The 24,436-nt window shown below is 44.6% G+C and overlaps 5 protein-coding genes across 5 annotated transcripts; 1 reads left to right on the top strand and 4 right to left on the bottom strand.

Annotated features, from left to right (window-relative positions):
• Positions 1–2,846: 2,846 nt before the first annotated feature.
• Positions 2,847–3,270, top strand: PHALS_04477 (uncharacterized protein; the record flags this gene model as incomplete). The annotated part of the gene is made up of 2 exons (XM_024722290.1): positions 2,847–2,975; positions 3,046–3,270. The coding sequence occupies 2 exons, from the start codon at positions 2,847–2,849 to the stop codon at positions 3,268–3,270; spliced, it is 354 nt and encodes a 117-aa protein (XP_024573381.1).
• A 517-nt stretch (positions 3,271–3,787) lies between these two features.
• PHALS_15012 (uncharacterized protein) lies at positions 3,788–4,974 on the bottom strand. The gene has a single exon (XM_036407310.1). The coding sequence runs from the start codon at positions 4,452–4,454 to the stop codon at positions 4,230–4,232; it is 225 nt and encodes a 74-aa protein (XP_036263021.1). The 5' UTR covers positions 4,455–4,974; the 3' UTR covers positions 3,788–4,229.
• Positions 4,975–6,087: 1,113 nt separating this feature from the next.
• On the bottom strand, positions 6,088–7,120 carry PHALS_04476 (START domain-containing proteins involved in steroidogenesis/phosphatidylcholine transfer; the record flags this gene model as incomplete). Its single annotated transcript, XM_024722288.1, has 3 exons — positions 6,088–6,884; positions 6,953–7,020; positions 7,086–7,120. 3 exons carry the CDS (start codon positions 7,118–7,120, stop codon positions 6,088–6,090), a joined length of 900 nt encoding a protein of 299 aa, XP_024573379.1.
• An 8,060-nt stretch (positions 7,121–15,180) lies between these two features.
• On the bottom strand, positions 15,181–15,563 carry PHALS_04475 (uncharacterized protein; the record flags this gene model as incomplete). Its single annotated transcript, XM_024722287.1, has 3 exons — positions 15,181–15,231; positions 15,299–15,373; positions 15,444–15,563. 3 exons carry the CDS (start codon positions 15,561–15,563, stop codon positions 15,181–15,183), a joined length of 246 nt encoding a protein of 81 aa, XP_024573378.1.
• A 3,523-nt stretch (positions 15,564–19,086) lies between these two features.
• PHALS_04474 (uncharacterized protein) lies at positions 19,087–19,301 on the bottom strand (the record flags this gene model as incomplete). Its single annotated transcript, XM_024722286.1, has 2 exons — positions 19,087–19,142; positions 19,205–19,301. The coding sequence occupies 2 exons, from the start codon at positions 19,299–19,301 to the stop codon at positions 19,087–19,089; spliced, it is 153 nt and encodes a 50-aa protein (XP_024573377.1).
• Positions 19,302–24,436: the final 5,135 nt, after the last annotated feature.

Genomic DNA, 24,436 nt, shown 5'->3' with positions numbered 1-24,436 from the left:
CAATAGCCTGGAAAGCCAAAGTGCCATGAGCTAAGCTCACGCTATGGCCCTGAGCCGCTGCGGTCACAAATTCACCCGTGTGAGAGACAAGAATTCGCGGGAGTGTGCTGCATCAACCCATACGTCGCCGGCGACAACCCGAAGGAAGCCGGCAGCACACCTTGAGTTTGGCAAACTCAAACCGAAGATGACCTTCATACGCGCGTCCACCTCCCTTGTGGCTCAACTGTGAGCTGTGCAGCGAGAAAAGTTTCCACCCATCGCTTAAAGAGCTCTTCGTCATCTGCAGCGGTTTTGTCAGGGGCGAGCATCGCATGATTTATCCCCATCGCGGGTATAGGGTGCCTTCTCTTTGAGAACGAAACCGAGTGCGGTACAATTCCATTTGGATTTCATGAGGTAGAATGAAGCGAGCTCAGAGAGGTTTTGGTCAAGCCCAGCTGGTGTAGTGGGGGGCCCGACCACGTCGATCGAGTGATCACGTCCATTGCCTGGAGCGGAATCCGCCAGCAAAATCCGTATTCCACACGAGGGTCAAGGAATAAATGTGGATGCGAGTGCATGAGAGCCGCCCTGCGGGCAGTACTTTGCTGCTGCTGCTTCTGTACCTCGTCAAAGTGATTGGCACTGATACCACCTCCAGGCTCACGTCGCGCTCCCGGGGCACCTCGTCTTCTTCTTCCCATGCTGGTAAAGGAGTATCCGACTCATAGTCGACTTCCTTCAGACTCCAAACGAGGTATACCATCGACCGTGGCGGGCATACTCGGTTACCGAGAGCTTGGGCTGCGCTTCCCCTAAAGTCTCGGACATAATGTCCGGAGTTGCATCACGTGCAGGAGGCAGAAAACGGCTCTGCTCGTAGGCGTTCTCGAAACCAGCGGGGCTGGGTGTCTTTTGTGCCCACGACACAGGGCAAACAAATGGTTGAGGGTCCCGGTGATGTTGTGGTGTCTTAGACCCGCGATCCTCGTTCGAGGCGACCTTTGACTAAGAACTGTAGGAGTTGACCATCTTGATGAGGGGTGTAACGGGGTCACACAAGATGGTTTGATCACACAATAGTGTAGCTACAAGTCAGTACGTGGCTGGAACAGCCAGTAGTTTTACATTTAATTAGGTATTACTTTATAATCAGGAAAACCCATAGATTTAGGTAAAGGCTACTTTGCCGCAAATCAAACCGCGAAATACAATTGACATTCTAAACGGAAGAGCTGATTAGCCTTGAATTGAGATTGTATCTTGGAATAAGCTGATTGTTATCCCCTACAGTCGTACTGGTTCTAAATATAGAACGAAGGTCGCCAACCATAACTAAGTTTGAGAGAGCTACGGCAGCCCCACGGCAAACAGTTTCGAAAGATTCTACGATCCATTGACTTAATCTTTACGTAGACACTTCTTTTAATTTCTATTTTCTGCGAAACTGGTGTTGCTTTGAACAGAACAGGGTGTCTTGCCCTCTGTTCGTAGTGGAAGAAGGATCCTCAGTCGTAAGTTGTTCTCGCCGATCGGGTGCATTCAATTCTTAAACCGATAAATGCAATAGCTTTTTGATGCACGATTTCATTCGCTTCTTTTGAATAAAACTTATGAGTCGACATTATCAAACTGAAGTAATAGATTATTTGATTTCTGCCATCGTATTTATTGGTTCGCTCTTCCTTACGTGTCTCGAGAAACGACCGTATTTTCCTCTAGATTGACGTTTGGCTTACCATTTCGACGTTTGTGAAGCTTAACGACCTTGATAACAAAGAGAATATAGTCAGTTTTGATGCTGAAGCTGACTGCGCAGGCGCTTCTTCCACATCCATCATTTTTATAAATCCACGCAACGCTTATAGAGTATTCATATTTGATCGATTTTCTTTATGGCTGTGGTGATTTCATCATCTGTTGTTTCTGCTCTAGTATACGTGCCCTATCAGCAGCATTTGTTTTTAGTTTTCGAAATGGAGCCTCATAATTAACACTTTCCTTTGCAGGCTTTTGCTGAAGTAGCCTGTATGCTTCTCTTCAAGCACTGTACAATCTTTTCACCGGCGGCGTTGTTTCTCTTAAGCGTCTCTTATTCATTGATTGCTAAATTCCGATAGTTTACTCAGCCGTCCGTAAACTTAGTTGTAGTGTCCAACTCTATTCAAAAATAATATGGAGTAGTGAAAAATGCCGCTAGGATAGCTCCTGTTTCTTTAGCCAAACGTTCAAATCGAGGTCAATTGCTGTAAAACTGAATACCCGTGACCTCAATTTTACGCGTTAGTGCTGATTTTCATCTTTCGAATTCCAATCGTGTTGTCTTGTCGATTGATGCCATCTCGATACTCCCAATTCTTATCTCCGATCACTTCCAGTTCGAATCTTTTGGTCCATTGATGTACCAACATTTGTCATTTGTGGATTGCATGAATTCGAATATTATTCGACAGTGGCTTTGCCTGTGTTGGAGCATTGTATTTAGGAGAGCCAGACTTAATTTCTATGCTATTACGATTTGCGTCAAAATACGTTTGACACCGGAAGATATTGAGGCATTCGTACCTCATGACACAGTCGAGTTATTATTATCACATTCTTGGTTCAGACATAAAACACCACTTGAATTGTGTACCAACACTCCTTTTATCTAACGCTAAAGTAATTGTATTTGATTTTGCATCAGCAGCCCATGTTGCTGTTTTGTATGCGGATATCAAGTCAAATTGATGTTTCTATTAGGGAGACCATACTTGTAAGAAACAAAAGGTGCTCATGATTTCACTTAATATATAAGACAATGCTCATGCTGTTTGAATAGCGAATTACTTGATATGATTTCATGAAAGGTATATGTAATCCGCATGAAATTGAAAAGTAGTCGTCCCACAATCGCACTTTCCACGAGTTTCTTCAATAACGAAATCATTCACGACGGATTATGGACGTCCCAAACTAACGTGACAAATTTGGTGAGCTCATCATGCCTCAAGGTTTGCAAATATCACTTCCAAATATTTCTCAACGGGGGCTTCTCTCTGGAAACTACAAGGGTACCCACAGACTACTCTGGTCAATCCAGTTTGCAAATTAAATTTTCCACCAAACTTTACTGATCTGCATGGCAGTGACATCATGCAGAGCTACCGGCCTAGCGATGATGTTAGTTGCGACAAAGAGAATGCATTCATGACTACATCAAGGATTAGTCTTCTATTGGTAAATCTTAGTCGACTCATGCTAACTCCAATAACAGCAGCAATAGGTCGCTCTGACTTGTTTTCATGAAATTTAACCTCAAGGGTACAGCACATATTTGCTCTTGTTAATTTCACCAGTATTTTCTCATATGATCTCGGCTTGCTGCAACTATCTGACTTCGTGGTCTTTGAAGATCGTAGATTGCTGCCGCCTGACGCTAGAGTTTTGGAAGAAAGCCGATGCTAAATATCCCATTTACTACTCCTTTTCTGCCCATATCGCGTGCTTTTATGCATTCTATCAGATGATACCCATCAATTTTATTGTGAGCGATAAGCTACACTTTTACGACAAACCTTGTCAAGCTCAGAGTACACCGGCTTGGCAGTCGGCCGTTTGTATTTGTAGCAAATCATGTGGCATTTTGCCCAGCTACGTCATCACATTTTCGCTCAAAGAGGAAGGCAAATTCGGATCATCGAGTATACCTTCGAGGAAAGGTGAAAATCGAGTCGGGATAATGTGGTTGCGGATGTGTCGTTTATCGCGATGATTCCGTCACCAGTTGAGAAAATGCGTACAACGCAAAGAGCTAGACGCAAGATGTGTAAGGTTTCAATACTGGGAATTTATAAATTTGTGTGTCATGAAATACGGATCATTCGCGGCTACTACCGAGTCTTTTGTACATTAGTATGAGCCACCCCGATTTTGGCATTTGTATGATATATTACTTTGATGTAAGATTAGGCGGCCCGAACACGCGCGGCTTTTGTCTAATTGATCGTTCCCTTGTTGGACAAAGAATGGGTCGACCAATACCACTAAGATGCAAAGCCGAGACTTCCCAATTTTCGGTCCTCTTTGCTCTTATAATTAGATTTTGTCTTCCTTAGTAGTGGGATAGCTTCAGGGAGTACTACATATATGTTGAGATTCAAGCACCTATTTTTACGTCGATGAAAGGAACAATGAGCAAATTACATTCACGGGCTGAGCATTGTAACAGCTAATTAGATAGCATTTCCAATTTGTGGCGGCTTCAGTTACCATTTCTGTCGATAATCTTTATACATGAGCAGTTCGCACCGAGACCACCCGAGCCCAACCGCATTTCTGTACACAAGCAATCTGTATTGCGTTGATAATAGACTACAGCTTTGGTGCCGCGAGGGCTGGCTGGAGCGCAAGATGTTGAGGCTCATGCGAGCGCACCAGAAGCGGTGGACCTCAACCATATTATACTGAGGCGAGAGACAACTATTTTCCATACGCGAACACTACACTTCTGTCAGCACTTTAAATTTGTGTCCGTTGCTCTACCTGTTGTCTCAGCTAATAGTTATGAAGGATCGGGATTGTATATAGTTTTTTCACATAATTCTCGTCGGTGGAAACGTTGAGTTCTGACCACGACCTCATGAAGGTCGTGGCTAATGCAGCTCAAACCTGATATATTTGTTTCCTCTGAAGAGAGTGATAGCTGACGACATTAAGTTGTTATTTGCTAACATCAACATATATCGTTTTTAAAATCCTGACATATTCAGGTGCGCCTTGCAAACACGTTCGGCGGTATTCTGTTGAAAAGTTGGACAGTATGCAATAACAGTACGTCTTGCGACGGAGATATTTGTGTGGGTCTTAAGAAACTTTAAGCTTGAAAACGCTGATTGCGTGAAGCGGTACCTGCAGCTGAGCTGCGACCTCTCGCAGATATTGCGTGGCTTGAAAGCCAAGATTAATGAGCTTTTGATCATCAGGAATTCAAAATATTAAATGCCAAGGGGGTTTTCTTTCTTAATGTACTTTCGTAAAATTAGTGCTTCACGCAGAAAAAGCAATTATAGCATCATTTTGTTCTTTTTGGTAAGCACCACTCTGTGTGACGCAATATGTTGTTTTAGGAACTAAGTTAGCATGCCAACGCAATCCCTTATTCGTTAAAAAACTCGCGTGGTGTTACCATCGTAATGTATCTCTGTCAGAAAATCCAAAACTCATGGGTAGCTTATAAACCGCAAGCGCGAGGCGCTGCGGACCACGTGGAGCAAATTTATGGCTTTCTTAACATCTCTTCGTGACCTTATGATGGGTCAGATAATTCAAAAATCGCGATTCGTCCTCACAGAAAACACAATCTTTTCAAGACTCATTCGTTGGATTGATTACTAGTGCAACTGTGTGCAACGAGGCCGTGCACCTTTCACATTTTTGACTCCGAGAGTCCTTGTGGGCAATTGTGTAGAAGATGGATACATAATCTTGATCCCGGGGCGAAGTGAAAGTCTCTCGAGTAAATCTGTTCCTGATTTGCTTTTCTATTTCACAAGTAATATATGTATCACAAATTCTGACTAGAATAATACTAAGTATATATGACTTTCTACATACAATAATAATAATAAAACAGGGTTTATTGCTTGACGAGAGAATAAAAGCCGACGTGTATCGCAGACAAAAGTCCAATACTTGAATTAAATAAAGTGAAATGAGAATCGTACTATTGCACACCTCCAGCGACGGCTATTTCTTCCATAATATCATCGTCTTAGCATCTGATCAGCAGCTTTGATTGCTTACAAAATGACAATAGTTTGTCGCCCAGTTGTTTACTGGCTGTTTCGCGAAACTTAGAAAGTTATGGGACGTTAGCATGTAAGTTGCAGCGGAGATCTTCTACGACGACTAGTACAGAAATTAGAACGACGTTGACATCAGTGAGACCAGAACTGCGTGATAAAAGACAAGTTAACAGTACCGTATCAAAATCATCGATCAATATTACGTTGTAATTTGTCATCAGGATCCTTAGGATTGATAATACAAAATTTATAATACATAATTTGCAGTGGTTATATCTGACACTCATGAACTTGATCTAGTAAATAGAATCCTGTCATCTTATGCAATGAGTACAATCTCACGAATCTTTTCAACCAGCTTAATAGGTGCGGAGAGACCAAGATAACGCACGACTCTGGCAGGCAAGTTGCCGCCGAGATCCATATGGGCGATAACGCTCATCTCACACATGTTTGAATCGGTGGGGTGAGGGATGACCACATACCCAGAAATTAAAACCGTTGCGCGTACGTAGCCCTTACGCTCAGGGATGTACTCGACTGAGCGTGTGGCGATGAGAATGCGGCCATTAGATTCCTCACGGTATGTCGATACGACGGAAAAGTCGCGAGCAGCCGTGAACATTACCGATTTGGCGGTCACGTGTCGGATTTCAGATGCATTGCTTAATTTTTCCATCACTTTGACTTCTTTCGTCATCTCGTCAAACTTTGGAACCATATCGTTGCGCATAAGAGTGCGTGCGGCCTTGCTTGCGGTAACATTTAACGTAGCAGTAGTCTTCATTGTGTACCACTCACTACCGTTACCAGCTACCTCTCCATATACCACTTGAATGCCTTTGCTGCTTGGGCCTTGACGCCAACCTTTGGGAAGCACATCTACGCCTTCGTAACGCGTTAGTAACGTGCGAACGCTATCCTCCTCAAAGGCTGCGATATTAGAGCGCACAATGGTAATAGGCGCTGGGATAGCAAAAACTAAATCAAAAGACTCAGTCTCACTGACAGGATTCTCCTTTAATGCACCATGTTTCGTTTCCACACCACCGCGCGTGATCTCTACAGTGCTCTCGAAAGCCATAAAGTCGGTCTTGTCGTTTATTGAGTTAGTTGCTTAGAGCAAATTCGATGATGACAGGGTATGATTTATTTCCGTCCATCCTTGCCAAAGGATTACGCACTAAAACCTTTCGAATAGAGTCGTAGAGGTTGTAATATAGGGCACAACATATTATTGTAGCTGCTTGAGCTGTTACAATATCAGTACATTCTGACTTGATCTCATTTTGGTGTAGAAATAGCGTCTAAGTTTACCGTTTTTCGGCTGATCGCTTATGAATACCCGTCATTAGCTAACACGCTGTAATGTAAGAGCCAGCACAGTGAACATGGTAATGTCAGAGTAATATTCCATTACTTACAACACAATCGCATTTTCAGCTTTCATGTAACTTGGTGAATAGGCGAGGTCTTGAGAGCCCCACGAGAAGGGAGTTGTAAATGGTCACATTACACTCACATTTAATGAGACTTATTCTTGCTCGAGTCTCGATTTGCAGATTCCTTTAGCGAACTTTGATAGTATTAACAGACGTAGTATGGAAGTACTACGTCTGTTGACGAATCTGCGAAACCACAGCAGGTTTCGCTCCGTTCTGCTTTTCTCAGCACCAAATGAGCCATCACAACACTAGTGGTGGCTTAAAAAACTGATGTGGTTGCTCTGATAAAGTATGTGGTACCAGTGTCTTTGTCACGCAATATATAGATAGGCATTGGATAGCTCGAAACAGGTGTTGTGGCTTACATAAAGGGTCCTCCGGATTATTTATCCATGCTAAACATGATATTAAAATAAACTTTTCGATCGAGCTTCCATTTTAAGATCAGGCTCAGCAAACGATCAATACTATTTTGAGACGAAGACGTTGATCAATCAGACGAAATTCACATTGTATAAGAATTTTTAATTCATGAAATATACGGATCATGAAGATGGAAGGGGTGAGCCATACGTCATAAAAATTCGCAATAATGGGATACGGTAAACGTATATACTCAAAATTAACCTAGAAAAATTACCTTTTCTAATAGGGCAAGTATTGTAAATTTGTGCATTTCCACCCTCACATTTGGTACGAATAGTTGTACGAAATTCATATTACACTTGGCGTCACTGTAAATAATTAGAGTACCATAAATATAAATATTGGTATTTATTAGGATAATGGATGGTACACGTAGGCTGGCCAGAAATAAGATTACCAAAGTAATCAATATTCTGTTAGAGTAACATTAAATTCTGAAATGAATATCTTAAGAAGCTCCTGGTAGAAGCACGCACCCATTGTAGGTGAATCTGCTAACGCGGTGTCTTCGAGTCAAAGCTTTCTCTGTACACAGTATAAGATATCATCGTTGCACTTGGTTTTACTTGTTGTCAATACCACTGCAAAGATGGATCACAAAATTTCGATTGCCTGACCCTGGGATATATAGATCAGCTCAACACGCTTACGTCAGCTGTGGATATCGGTAAGTTGAGGTAACTGGCGACCAAGAGCCACACGCAGTCATAGATCGCCAGGAGGCCTTCACCAGATTCGATTATGGGTCAGTGTAATACATTTAGAAGCGCCAAAACTGGGCGATATAGAAGCATAATCGGCACCAATCATAGGGAGGATTTAACGAGAATTACTCCTCCATGTACACACATTTTTTAGGAAGGTCAACAGACACGCCTCACCGCGTGTTGCTCGCTTCCGGCGGGCTGTTGACCTACGTAGAGAGGAGAAAAATAAGTGACGTTTATTATTACAGCTAATAGGCTTTCGACCTCCCTGAGCTGGTTAGTACTTCCAGTTCTGATACAGCAGAACAGAAAGGAGATATACAGCAATATAGGGCGCACAGTTAATGTTAGATGCACAATGTACTTGGTTTACAAAACTTATGTAATGGACCTCGGCTCATTACAATCCCCCACTCAAACGTGAATTTCCCCAAATTATTAAAATTCTCTTTACTCTTCGTCTAATTCCTCTTCTGCTCTTCGTCACTCTCTGTCCAACATTAAAAACCCGCACGCTTGCTCCACATGAAATTCTCGAGACAATCGAACTTAAATATTGCTCCAATAACACATCTGCTAACGCGTTGGCGCTATCGTGAACGTGATCATCACGATGTCTTTTATAAACGATGTAATGATATCACGTTATAGTTCGACAAACGCATTGACCAAATGGATGCTCGACTGGTGACTCGAGTCGCGCATTTTCGCGTCGTCAGACTTATTACTCATACTGGAGGCAAACCAAGAAGCTCCATGAACGTTCTATACGTCAAGCAATCCAATTTGGATTTTATACAGACAATCGCTACTCGATTATGAGCATGGGCCCATGCGACCAAATCCGCGATTTCCTACCTTTTGCAAAGCGCAAGCGCCGATGCTGACTTATTAAAGGTGTGCAATTTGCGCTTTTTATTTGCGCATTTGACAGCGCAGAATCGAGTCCACTCCAATATCGAGGAAGACCGTGAAGTGCGCTTGGTCATCAGTCGGCTTTACATCGCGGTGGACAGAGGAAAAGAGTAAGGGACAGCTTTCCAGAGTGGAGTTTGTCTCCAGAATTGCATCGAGTGCGCGCACGATCTTGGGACAGTCGCGATGGGTACGGGTATGAGGCTTCCACGTTTTCTCGCTCACCATATACCCCTGCCGTTTTATCAAGAGCTGCTTCCGACAGCGGAGGTTCCCCACCGTCACCACATTCTTGACGTGGTTGTATCAACTTTATTGTCGATCTAGAAGAGGGGAAGGTGTTGAAGCGGGAGTTCTGTCTGCTTCTTCTGTGGCTGGTCCACAGCCTTTGTCTGCCGTGAAATCGCCTTCGACAAAGTTTGAGAAGCTGCTCTTAAGGATAAGCCAGCGGCTGATCAAGCTGACCGACCTTGCCTCACCACACACACTCCTACTGCGAGTGTGTCAGAAACAAAAGAAAATCCTATTGATCCGAGGACGGCAGCCGCCCGCGGTGTCCACATATATCAACATTTTGTCGATCTAGAAGAGGGAAAGATTTCGGAGCGGGCGTTCCGTCTGCTTCTTCCGTGGCTTACCACAGCCTTTGTCTGCCTTGAAACTGCGCTCGATAAAGTTTGACAAGATTTTTTAAGGATAAACCAGCGGCTGATTGAGTTGACCGATCGGGCCTCATCACATACTCCCACTACGAGTGTGTCAGAGACAAAAGATTTTCCTATTGATCCAAGGACTATGTTTCCATGTTATAAACCGATAAATCCATCGAAGTAGACAGCGTTGGAATGACCACTAAAGCTGTTTAGTTTAACGGGAATCGCCCGTCCGTGCACACACCCTCTTCTGAGAATGACTTCAAACAACTGAAACGCCTCACTGCGTGTTGCTCGCTTCCAGCGGGCCGTTGACTACTGTAGAGAGGAGAAAAGATGATGTGACATTTATCATTAGGGCAAATGGATTTTACTTTCTCTAACCTGATAAAAACTTCCACTTCTGATACAACAGAATTGACTGGGAATACAAAACTATACAGGTTGTACATTTAATTATAGACATACAAAGTATTTATTCCCCACAACGTGTCTAATAAAATCTACCCATTACATAAAAGTCCACTCTTTTTAGGGCCGGGGTAGTGAAATCCTCCATTTTTGGACGAGAGAAGGTAATATGACCGTAAATCCCGCCATACTCAAACTATAGGCAACATTAGCTCAAGCGCGAGAAGGTGTTGTACGTTTGTGAAATTGGCTTGCAAATATGGAAGGATTTGAAGCGGCATATGGCGGGAGTGTTCGCAAGGCCAAACCAGACCTTGAGCGTAAATTCTAAGATCTTATCCAAATGACAACGGCGGTGAGAACTAGCTGACAATTTCCAGTAGCAAAGAGCTTTTAGCGCTGCAATGGTAACGGACCATGTTTCGAAGCCGGTAGGAATTACTTAAGCATATTTCCATGCTTTGTGCAGAAAGGAGCGTTGACAAAGATTCTATATTACAATCACACAACGACTGGGTTTGTGCGATTCGATCAAGAACAAAACAGAAGCCTTTACCGTACCTAAGCGTAAGTCAGCTAGTTATTAGAAGACTACATATCTACAATTAAAGCTCTTTATATCAATTTTGGTCATGCGCGATTGCTATATCTCATAAAGATTGTCTTAGTTATGTAACGTGCGGCTAGTAGGTCACGTGCTCTACGGGCCCCTTTATTTAAATGTCTTCATCACCAAAAACTACTGATACCGCGGTTTTATTGACATTCATTCATAATTACAAATAAATTTCGTTCAATTGATGTGTATTGTATCCAGACCAATTGTTTTGAAAGTGTAAGGAATAAGCAGACAAGATTACAGTAATAGCACCGTTACACCCAAATCCATTAAGATGCGGATGACACAGACATCCATATCTACGTTGTCTTTTAATGACACTGTGCAAAAGCGGCTGCTGCAAAAGCAACCACTGCACCCGGACTAACTGTACTTAACCGTATCTGTTTTTCAAGGCATATTTGCATTGGTAGGCCTCATCCGCATATCAAGACAATGATATTGCGAGATCTAAGAAAATACCCATTTCTTGCTACCAACGCGCTCCAGAAAATTCGTGGTGGATATGTGGAGGCGTCATCCAATCAGAACAAGTTTAGTTACAAACAATCCTGAGCATGGGCTCACACGACTACACACAATGAGATACACCTCCTTCAGGAGATGTATCTCATTGCCCTTGTCTTCACGTATATCAAATTATGTTCCCTTTTTCGTCGGCAGTGAGTGTTGCTACTCTGTGCAGTGGAGATTACGATCAAATTTAGTAATTCACAAACGAGCTAGACCGGGCTCAAGAAGGATATCTGAAAGTGCAAGGGTCAGAGTTTGCAAAAATCAACACAATGCGAATATGGTCTTACTTAATTGTCTGAGTTGCTCGCCGCACCGGGGCAGTGCCCATACGCTACAATGATTTTAGGCTATCCGTCTAGACTGAGATCAATATGAGTAACATATGTCGCCCCGCGAATACTAATGTAATCCCACAGCTTATCACTCATCAGAATTACCGCACACGCTTAGGTTACTGGCGTATGGAAAAAAATTAAGGTTCCCATGTGAGATATATCTCTTGCACTAAAGATTGGCGAGAACGATGGGGAAGTTATAATCAACCCGCGCACTGGGTGAAAAATCAACGTATCTTCCGTCTTTTGGCGTTGCGAGCCAGCATCATTGGAACAGGCATCCATCTTGAGCGTTGTCGTGGGGGTGGCTTTACGAAGTGCAACGCACGACACGAACATCGAGGAAATTTCCTGAACTCTGGCTCCTTTTTTTAGGAACTCCATCCTCTCCATATAACAGCTGTGGCGGCTGCAGACAATTCCGGTCACAAGGCACTAACAGGAAGCACTATTCAAGGGTCAAATCTGCCTCGTCCCAACTGTAAAAGCTGAGGCTACCTCTGGTCGTATGCAGTAATGGTACAAGGCTTTTTTGCCGTAGTGGCATCCGAAATTAGATACGCTACCTTATGATGTCCCATCCACATCTTCAAATACCGACAGCAGACCTGGTATAAACGCTGATCTGTTACACACTTCACGCAGAAGTGCGCCACCTCTTGACCAACAAGAACTGCTGGTAGAAGACAACCATTCTGATCTGGACCGCGTAATTATTCTCGGTTTAAAAACGCATTAACCCAATCCGAAATCATGGCGATATCTCAAAAATGATTTGACCAGAGACTAGACGCGCTTTCTAAATTTCCCATCGCACTGCGTACCGCCATCCGCGTCGCTGCTCTGGTGCAGATGGTCGCCTGGCTACATGGGATGGTGTAGACGCTGCTTCGTTCGCAACATAGCTCTTAACATTCAGGGAGATCGTGACATAGGTACAGCATACATCCATAGAGAACAGGATGCGTTCATATTATTTATGGTCTCAAATGTACATATCAATCTTTTTATGCTCTGATTGTGAGCGTTGCGGTCACAGCTTTGACTAATAGAACACAGACCTCGCATGTGTCAGTATTCCATAGATTGTTGCCCCAAGACATATTCTTGTCTCTTTCGCCCCCCTATGTTGCTATTAAAACCCATGACCCACAGTCATAGCACCGCGCACCCTGCGCATGACACTCAGTGGGTAGCCGAGCTAACGTAAGAAAAAAAACTTCTTTTTGAAAACAAAGCCACATTGGCTCGTAGCACGACACTCCCGCAGTCTCAAAGACTGAGGCAATGGCCAAATTCAGTGTCCTAAATGTTCCCCACAGTGCCTCACATCCAACTAAACAACAAAAAAGGGAATTTTGACCAGGCCAAATTCACAATGTGCATATTCGCGAATGGTTTATTTCTAGGATCTTTAGTGTTGCCCCGCGCATCCAAATTTCCCTGCTTTTATATGAAACCGAGATGTCGCGATTTCCCACGTCAGCGAGTCGTAGTTTGAATCTTACGCAATGCTTAGGAACGCAACAGACTCGCTCAAACTTGCGAGAAGCGTAATCATCAGACCATCTTCAGTTACTGGAGCGCCCGCCGCATGCATCGGCAGCTTTGACACCAGACGATTGAGCATCCCTCGCTCATTATATGAATTAAAGATAGAATCACCCATTAAGATTTTTTTCTCGGCGTACTCAACAAAATTGTGGATTCTCATCAGTGGTCAATGATATTTATAGTCCAGGTCGTGAGCATTGATCAAAGATCAGTTTTGATCTGACCATCATCATTCTGCAATGCTGGCGTTTGCGGCCCAATCGCGGCTATGTTTAGCTTATTCTGAGCATGCACGAGTTACCGCATGTCGTTAACTTTTCCGACTCAGACAGTCAGCGACGAGTTATGAGCTTTATTATCTCCCATCAAAGCTTTTCTGCCCTTTAAACAGATTGAGGAGGTAGTGACGTCACACAGCCTATCTTTGGCCAGTACTCCCATGAGACGTAATGATAACCCGAAAAAAATCATAATCTCGACGATTTCCCAACGTTCGAAGATAACCACGTGGTGGGTCTATGTTCACCACGCCGTGATATTCCTTAAACAAAAGATAAGAGGGATACGTTTGATTCGTGACAATACCAAGCAAGCTCTTCGAACGCATTTATTCGCAAGTGTGTTAAATGTAAGATCATCTTTGACAAATGACGAGTTGAGCTTCACTCCGAAAATAATCTTACCATTTTGAAGAACTCTCCATCTTGCATCTCAGCATATCCCCAAAACATATCTTTTCCAGCTGTATTATGCTTCTGTTGGAAGCAATGATAGGTGGCTCACAGCTTGTAAAAATTATTCGGTTTCTCTTAATTGTTCACGAGCATATCATCATTTCTGACTTTTACCCGTAAAGCTACACTGATTTGCAAGGTTGATACCTAACACTGTTATAACAGCTCAGCAATTCCGTCACATCACGACAAGTGTAAGCGATCCGTGTCTATTTTCATAGTCAAAACCCTTGATCCCGACTTCAATTGCCCTTCGTTCTCCACCGGCTTAATCTCACGAGAAGCTACACCCAGTTGTTTCCGCTCCCCACCTGTCCTGGCGCGAGAGAAAGCTACTCACATTTATTTGAAGCCGTTCCGCCAGAACTACGATCTTGAGGACACGCCATACTCTACTCTGTCTAGTTCTAACAGATATATACTTCGGCGACCACTATAAGAAATTGTTTTATTCCATGTCACCATGAGACCGTGGCTAAACGTCCCTTCTGCATCCCGATCTCCACTCAAAGGATCCAGCAGTTTTACATTTCGAATAATCTCATGTCTTGCACAGAAGCTTGCAGCTTCGTACCCGCTCTTTGCTTTCTGGCAAAAAGACAGATTTCTTAATCGCACTCTGCTTTTATTCATGTCTCGTCGAAGCCTCGTCAGAAAAAAAGCGACACGTAACTTTTCTTTCTTCCAGTCGATTCATGGATTGTGGGGTTCAAGTCACGTCGAATCTTGTGCGAAGTGTGATTTCAAATAAGATTTGAAGCTATACAGTGTTTGATGCTATTGAATCTATTATCTCTCACTGATTATTTTGACACAATCTTTAAAGACTTACCAGTGTCTCTACGAACGACGCACGGACATTCTATCCGTATGTGACATCTTTAATGCCATGATAATATGTCGTCTGTGTCTGACAGTAGCGCTTTCTAGGTAAATAGGCATCGTTCTTTATTCTTTCAGGACTTTCCACGGCTTAACATGGTCCGGAACGTTGATGGTAGCATAAAACAAGCCTTGATAATGAACCCCACCCTGCTTGAGGATCTCGCTTCTTTGGAGACTGGATATGATCACATTGAAGCACAATAAAATCTCAATTATCTGACTAATTCTACGGCTGCACTTGTGCGGGAGCCTGATCCTTCCTTCTGATTACCGCAGATCTGTTCAGCAGCTAAGAGATCAATTATTCAATTGAGTATGGCCGATGTTTACCGTATTTGGCGTGCTCGAAGATGCTTCACTTTCAGTATCCCATCCGGCCTTCGTGGCACGAAGTTGTTTTTCGTACTTCAAGCAACAACTACTGAAGATAGTCGACGCGGAGTGCCTCGATTGAGGTACGCCCGTTCAAAGATACACCATGAAAACGATAACCTTTTGCAACCCCTGAGAAGGCTCTATCGCCTTTGCGGTGACAGAAATTCTTGACTATTGAACATATTTTGCCACCCTTGAGATGGACAATAACTTCCAACATACCAAATACGACAAATTAGGTGGTGCGAACGCCTAGGACAACGGTTGTTTCAAACCTGGCCACGTAAGAATTGTCCCTTTATCAAGGAACTACTGTTAGTGTACATACTTGTGTGCGGCTTCCTAGCTTGTAGGCCGCAAGCAAGGCGCGCTGTTACTTTGTTTAAAATAGGTCTGACTTCATGACTGCTTCAACTTCCACCGTCAGCATACAAACATACTATTTATATATATCGTGTAAAAACTAAGAAGATTAGCATCATCAGCATCTTGGACGGTATCATCGGATTTGCTGCTAGCACCCGGTTGATATGCTTCCAAGCAAATAGCGCCAATCATCGACTTTTGGCCGCCAAAACCTCGTTTTTGACAGGGTCAATAACAGACACAAGCTGAACAGCTGGTTTAGGTGTCCTGGGTACAATCACATTAACATTTTAGATGCTGTCATCACAGAGGACGCATTCCTCAAACTGTTCACAACACGGTCGTGGGTTTGATTACAATACCTGCTTACAAGAAGCGTGACCAAAATCAGCTTTCGTTACTAGGTCTCAAATCAGCTTTTTCATGGTATATGCATTGCGAATTACAATTACGAGAAAAAAATTAGAGCTATTTAAGCCTAGTACTGATTCAAAGCGACTTGTATATCTCGTAATAAAATTGTCTTCATTAATGTGAGGCTAGCATCCCAAGTAGTTCATAAACCCCTTCTTTTCGAAATCTAATCGCTTTCATATTAATTTAAATCCGTTTTATTATACTTCATAATCTCATCACAAAACACCACAATTCCACGTGAATAATCGTACAATTGTATGACTTACGATCGTATCAATTTTGTAAGGTATACCTACCATCTAAATGGCGAGTCTTTCAATGAATGCGGGTCGTGCCAAGACCGTTTTCATCAACCTTACATCTTTTAACGAAATAGCGAGTGTTGCACTGAGCACGGGGTACCGCTTCCTCGCCGCGATGACTAATTTGGATACGGTTAGTGGTAGCACTGTTCGAAAGCCGGAAAAATGAGTTTCAGACATGTTGAGAAGCAAGAAGGTGATTTCGTAGCTGCAAATAGCTCAGCTGTGAAAGTTTTTTGCATTTCCATCTTGTGCTCCTCTTGGCTCTCGGCAAAAAATGTAAAAAAGATTGATTTTCCACGCAAGGTCGCCGACAAGCCCTCAAGTGGAAGCGTCATATCTCAGTAGGCGCAACGCGGCCTACTGCTTATATTCTGGGCTCGTACATCGCAGTGGTCGTAAAGATGCAATTCCATTCAATGCGGTTTGGGTCACAGCCCAGGGCTATATAACGTTAATGCAACGTCTGTATGGCGCGTTAACGTGGGAAGTCCTGTCTGAAGGAGGAGAATTCGGCTGGTAAGTACTACGCACCCATTTAATTGGGTAGATCATTTGGTGAGGCACTGGAGATGCCAAATACAGATACGATGTCGATGCGTTTTCCGATGGGCACACCGGTCAAAATGTAGAAAGGTGGGCATTATTATCTCCTCAGCGTGGTTCGTTTTTTCGACTTGCCTTTATTTGATAGATAATATCGTGTTAAGTCAAAAAAATTAGGCTACATGCACTTCTTCATTGCGGAGCGTCAGTGAGTCATGAACCCACCTCTGGCTAGAAAAACTTTTTTGGCATAGGCACGGATCTGCGAGCTGCGATAAGCTCCGTGTCAAACATGGGAATTTCTATTGTTGATGTCAATCGTATTACCAGGTGTCTGGACGCAGAAGCGAGAGTAAGCCAAGATTTCAAAGCCCTTGTGTATCTTTGTCTTAACGATATACCTTATCTAGACCAATTCCATCGACGGAATGTCGCAGTAATCTGATCTCTCATATATCTTTGACCGAGCTGTTAGCAAGAGTCTCATGAGCTTGAGGCAGTGGAGTTGTGTAGGAGCAATTATGTGCCATGATATCGCGGGGTGACGTTAAGTCGCAAGTATAAGGGCCATATCTAGGATGACCCATCCTTGCCAGACTATACGATGAATGCTGAGTCAGCAAAACAGTTTTCCATTCTCAACTCCTGAAATTAACGCTTCTCGGGAATGTGGCTAGATCAATTACTTACTTGTGGGCGTATTGTCCCGGTTGACCTTGCGATTGCATTGCGTCATACGACGCTGGCCCACACACAAGGGTACAAAGTATTTTTATATGACGATTTCTTTGTGCACAGCACGAATCGGGTCGGAATAGAAAGTGAATCCTCCTACCCATGGCTGACTTTCGCGTCAAAAATGCTAAGGTCAAGTAGCGAGTGAATCAGCTAATGATAATACAAGTTCAGCAACACAACGGCGCTAACAATGATTCAAAGAAAAATCTTGCTGCCGACAGCACGGTCAGTTAATCATTGTTCAGTCGTTGATGATTTTCATCAGCTGCCTATGCAAGCAACGTCCGTCACTGGAACGAGTATTCGACGAAATGCTCAAGAGTTTCTGACAGGGAGGACTAGCTAACGCACCGCCATCGCTCAATCATTTTGCGACGCAAGACGTTACGCGCCAGCCTTACAGACGACAAAACTTGGATTTGCAGAGCCACAATAATTTTAGACGAGCCGTTTAGAGACTGTGTACCAAATTAAATACTCGTCAATATTGACACGTGTGACTTTTTGCGTCGGCAAGGTCTCTATTTTAGGTTGATTTTCTGCGAAGGATTGTAGCAGGCTTATTCACTAAACAAATAAATACCATCGATCACGATGTAGTTTTGCTGTCCTAATGGGTCTGAGTGAGTGGCGTGACCAAAAATTGCAAAAGTATGAAAGTTGTGTTGACATGGCATGACTCCTCAGCGATCTTACCATTATATTATAATGATTGTAAATGGTGCTGCGGCGCGTTAAATGAAGTGCTTCAATAAATTGTAAATTCAAGCCTTATGTTTGCCCGGATTTTTTAGGTGCATCTGCAATGAGTTGCATGACTGAAACTGTACGGTTAGCACCGCAAGAGGAGCTGAGCTCACCATCCATAAAAAATGTCACTGTGGATATTTGCACATGAGTGCGCGCGAGGAGTATGACTTGTATCCTCTTGGACCCTAAGAATCCTTTCTAGCCTGTGTTAAAATAATTACACGACGTGTTGAAAACATATTCACCACTCGTGTGACTTTCGAGAAAGGTAGTGCATTGAAATTATGACTTGGTTTACTGAGTCAAAATAGCCTTCATCGGCAATAATTATCATAAGGGATCAGTTTGACGTCATAACCGCTTTCAGTTAATCGTGACACGAAACATGTTTGCTGAGAAAGATACATATCATAAATTGGTGCCAGTTATCTGTGCCAAAAAGGTCGACGGCAGTGTAATAAGCCACTCTTCGACGTAAACGCCAACTTTGGGACAGATTGCTTCACACAACATCATGGCCGGCGGCATACCATGGCGTAGCTGAGAGTATATTTAATGCTAGTGACCCCACCTTTCGCCGCAGCACGATCTCTAGGCTGGATATTTCAGGGATGCTGCTACGCCTCAGGGGCTTTCTAATATGCCAGAGACATCCAGTTCTTTTGCCACAGCTGTTAAAGCTACATCGCGCATATAAACAAATCTTTACGACACCAAATTCGTCCATGGTTGTCTTGAACACCTGGAATTCGAGTAGCTGAATGTATGCCCTTAGCTTCCTGTTCGTTAATATAGCCGAGTGTGTCTTCCGCGCAGATGAAACCCAATTCGAGAGACATTTTAGGAATACATTTCCTGCAGTCAGATTCTGGAAAGACCTGGCTGTCATGAGCAAGCGAATACATCTGTCCTCAAGCGGGAGAGAGGAAGTAATATTTTCTGACCGACTACGTGCCTAAGTAAGGTGCGGATCATACAGAAACGACACGTCATTTAATCGGCTTTTGTAGATGCGATGTCAAATGGTTTCGGGACGTGGACGACGATTTTAAAAGATGTAAAAAAAAACTCATGTGTTCCTTGATCCTGCCATGTTTAAATACGACTCGAGCAATCCATGTCGTCTGTGATGCTTCAGTATTTGCTATTAGCTTTGCCGCACTCCAAACAGCTGCCAATTAACATGAACATACAGTTCCTTTGAATCTCGCTTACTTTAAGGACAGAGATGCTTGAAGCCGGGCTAGTCGGGCCTGAACTTGACAAGTGCAAATTTCACTGGAAAAAGCTCTTCGTCGAGGACAGGGGCGTTTTTTCTCGCCGTTTGTGAGGTAACAAAAACCATGTTGTCTGACGCTATAGTGTTATTTATAAGCATAGCCTATTGTGGAAGCTGATCGTCACACCTGACTTTAAAAATGACGTATCGATATTGGTATGGCCAGATGTGGGGCGCACATGAGACCATCGTATACAGCCTTGTACGCTGAATCATTGTTCGTACCCCAACACCATTTGACATCAGTTTATGAAGTGTACAGAGATTACACGTACCTTGTATGATGGAGTGGGTCACATAAGATGGTGTGACCATACAAAGGTGTGGATAACGGAAAACGGTGTAATCCAAATGGTGTGGCTACACCGTAACAAGATGCCACTTCGTGGCTGGACTACCGGTAATTATGCATATTACATTGGTTTTACTATCTTATTAGGAAAACTAATAGATTTTGATAAAGGCGGCTCTGCCGCAAAGAAAACAAACAGTACAGCTTGAATTTTGAACAGAAGAGTGTACTTACATGGTTAAGGGTGTGGGTACTCTTGGGATTAGCAAATTGCGATCCGCTACACTCGTACTGGATCCAGTAAAGAACGAAGGTCGGTGCCCTAAACTAAGCTTCCTCCAAGTAAAGAGCTACGGCAGCCCCGCTGTACTTGGCAGCACTTGTAGTCAATCTACATCTGAGTCGTTACGTCAAATCCTCTGTGAACATGGTGTAGCTCTCCTATTTGCCCCAAGGCATGAATGATGGGCTCCAAAAGCTGATGTCTCTGCTTGGCCCTGAGGGCTCATTACATCTCGCTTTGCTAGGGCTTAAAGCGATCAGCGCGCGCCTTGAGGCGTAATTGAGCTATAAAAATGCTCTGCTAAAAAACCTACAGCCGAAGATGTTGGCGTCGACTTCATCCACGACGCCACCGTCGACGACGGATTACTCCACCCGACTCAGGCTGCTCATGGTGAGCGTTAATAACTTTGAAGGCAAGGATGGAAAGAATATCTTGCTCTGCGTAAGAAGGCCGAGATGGCTATGGCGCCCGCAATACCTCAGACCGAGCAACAGCGCGTGGCGCTGGCTTTTTCCAAGCTCAGTGGTCAAGCGCAAGAATGGGCATGCGTTACTTCGGATGAAGCGGCGTTCCCCCCCCTGGACGAAGCTGAAGCCGCAGCTTTTGTGAGTGTTCTAGCCGCCTAACAAGGCATATCGCGTGCGATCGCATTTCTTTGTCGCCTGACAAGGCAAAAAGGAATTGTTGGACTTTGTATAAGCCTTGCGTACTCTCATTGCCGGTATGGCAGCCCTTCCTCTTCCCGAGACGATCATAGTGACCGTCTTAATGAATAACCTCTCCACTAGTGTGGCCAAAATGGAAGTTTTCCATGTGCATCCGACTTTTTTTGAAGAAAAAGTGAATGTGGCATTGAATGCCGAATCCAACTTTAAGTCGGTACGACTTGTTTGGATTGCACACTCTTGTAGCTTGTCGAGCGGGCTTCGGCCGATCGATCTCAGCTATTCTGAGAAAAGCGGCGAAGCTCCGGACCGCCGGGCTGCGTTCGAACTCATGACGGTGATTTGCCTAATACCCGTCACCTTCGGACTGATTGTCCCCTGCAATAGGCCCGTCAAGGTTCATCGAACCGACGTCCCACTTCTTTCCAGTCTTCTGGTTTGTTGCGCGGAACCGACAACACTAAGTAGGCGTAAGACAGCCGACTGAAGAAATGCTGAGTTTTGGGGAGCTTCAAAGAGGTAGAGGCCAGCAAGGCCCAGCTCCAAAGAGCTCTGTGCTCTTGAGCCCGTAACGTTTATGCAAGCCGGGCTTGCTGGTCGAGAAAGCGACCGTGATGGGCTTTGAAAAGCCATGGAAGATCCTGATCGACTCCGGAGCGTCGGGCAATTATGCTCGACGCTCATCAATCGAAAGAAGTCAGCTGTATGGTGAGGCGCTGAAAGCGCGGTTAAGTGACATCGTCACTGTTCGCTTAGCGACGGGGACATGTGTCACACGGTTCCAAGGGTCCCTGTGGGCCTCGGTGTCAAGCCTCTTGACTTTGATAGCGTATATCGCTGCTAAGCCTTAGACTTGGATTAAAGGTATGACCTCATCCTTGGTATCGCATGGTTGGAACACCATTAGTCATGGATCGATTAACTGTCGAAGAACTTGGGCGCTACACGCACGTCTCCTGGTGAAGCTTTGGTGAGAAATGATTACACCAACGCTAGGAGGCAAAAACGCTATTGGCGCGGGGATCAGACCGAGAAGGTCAACGTACTGGGAATTGGATTATCCGAGTTGGTGAACGCCAAAGGCGTATCGGACAGGAGTTTCGAGCATGGCTCGCGGGCTAAACGTGGAATGGCACGTAACCCACTGAGCACTGCGTAAGTTTCGGAGCAGTGTCTGCATACTATACGTGGCATGGGCATTCAGATGCGTTTAGAGTGGCACTTTATCCACTGCACAAAGACTGTGAAGCTAGCAGCTCATCGTCGGATGTTGTTGATGACATCAGAGCTTATGGGGAGCAGGTAGTTGGAACACTGGGCGACACTAGGTGCGAGCTCTCACTGGTCTCGACTTGTCGTCCAACCTCTGTAGAAAGGCAACGAAGATGCCACATAGTCACTGCAAGATGCCGGGCATCGATCCTGACCCAGGATGTGTCGACTGTAGACGAAACCGCACAGCTATACACCCTCGTCAAAGGTATGACGAGGAAGGAAGACGGTGACGTCATCCTCGAGGCTGTTCCCGCGGTGGATGCTCTTTTTGAGCTGGACGAGATGTCCCCGAAGGGTTGGGCGGTGCCTTGAAGGCAGGCGACTTAACCGAAATGGACATTATACGGACGAGGAGATTGACTAGTCGACGCTTCTGGATGAAGCTGTTACGGAGGACGCCAAGAAGGTGCTGAACGCACAAAGCGGATCTTGAGTCTTAAAAAAATCTATCGGATCCGTACTATCCTTTGGTAAAGAAAATTCAAGACATCGTCTTCAGAGACCCGCCGTCGGTCTTATCTTCGAATTGAAGTGTGCGTCATGAGATCTGCCTGGGTCCGGAAACCAAATACTGCGTAACACACGCCAATAACCCCTGCCTAAGGGGCAGTGTGACGTCATTGACGCCTTCTTCCGTGCGAGACACGACGAAGGAACGGTGCGTGTGAGCAGGTCTCCTCATTCGACCCCCACGTTTTGTGTCCGGAAACCGAACGGCAAGTGGCGTGTCGTTCACGCCTACAATAAGCTCAACGCTGCCACCATTCCGGAACAGACGCCGATTCTTAGGACGGATGTTCTTCAGAACAACATGGTTGGGTGTATGCGCTCGACTTGGTCGAAGGGTATTACCAATTGCTCATGAGATCGAGTGATATTCCGCCGACAGTGGTGAGTACTTCGAACTGGATGCTCTGGGAGTGGTTGGTGATGCTCCAAGGGCTGTCAAATGTACCAGCAACATTTAATTGTCTTGTGACGCACCGGGTGTATGCACAGTCATCGTTCGCCGACATCTTCTGCCACAGTCGTGCGATGCACGGGAGGACAGATGAGTAAAATCACATCGTTCATTTGAAAGCGGTACGCATGACTTTGCTGTACGCTTATGCAGGCAAGTGCATCTTCGGCGCCAAAGAAATCCCTTTCAAGTGCTTCATTGGGAAGCGTGGTCTTTGAGTGAATCACACTGAGGTTAAGGCCATTGTGGACGGGTCGGTTTCAAAGAACCAAAAGGATTTCCGCATGTGGCTTGGCCTCGCGAACTACTTGCACGACTCTCATTAAAGAAGATGCGGAATGGTGTTGGGACACCGAGCATCGGGAGGCTTTTTGAAGGGGTCAAAGACAGCCTCCTTCATGCACCAATACTGGCGTTGGCAAATTCCGATCGTCCTTAAGTGTCGTCTGGGACACTTCGCACTTTGCCATCGGCCCTTGCTGCGAGCAGACGCCGAAGGGCGTGATCAGGTGACCGCGTTCGAATCTCGCCAACTTAAGGCCGCGGAGAAGAACTACCCAGTCTATGACCAGAAATTATTTGCGATGAAGTATGGACTTGTCATGTTCAGGGTATACTTGCTCGACTCTAAAACGTTTGTGATCTACACATATCATGTGTCACTGCGCACTGCGACTCAGTCGCCTCACCTCTTGCAGAGGCTATTCTTCTTCGCGGGATATAAATTTCGTGGTAAAGTATAAGCCAGGAAAGCAAAGTGCTTTGGTTGATGCATTGTCACGCATACCGGACTATGAGCTTGCTCATGTCACGACGGTGACGTCGACAGTGATGATTTTGATCCCGTGCCGCGAACGCGGGCAATGATATGTTACGTAGCGCAGCTACAGGCTCTCGGGAGCAAGAAGTTCGAAGTCTCGGACTGGAAGCTATCGTCGCGCCTGCGCGCACGGGTCCACTGATATTCGTTGAAAAAAGGATTGCCGTATAAAAAAACAGCACCGACTTCACGGATACGCCACGAATTATAATTCCTCACGATGAGGATTTGAAGTACCGTATTCTCTATGAGGCTCACGACACATCTTGGTCGTGAGAAGACCTACAGCTCCGTGAGTTACTACTACTGGTGGCCCAAGCTGTACAAATGTTCGCACTTGTGAGACGTGTCAAAGGTTGAAACCCTCTTCGAAGGCGTCGGCGCCGCTAGCAAGTT

Source organism: Plasmopara halstedii (genome assembly GCF_900000015.1).
Source record: "Plasmopara halstedii genome assembly, contig: Scaffold_262, whole genome shotgun sequence".
Lineage (NCBI taxonomy): Eukaryota > Oomycota > Peronosporomycetes > Peronosporales > Peronosporaceae > Plasmopara > Plasmopara halstedii.
This window is presented reverse-complemented; position numbering and strand designations above follow the sequence as displayed.

Coding starts and splice junctions, on each gene's coding strand:
- PHALS_15012 (XM_036407310.1), bottom strand. CDS start 4,454: ATGGAAAATAGTTGTCTCTCGCCTCAGTATAATATGGTTGAGGTCCAC.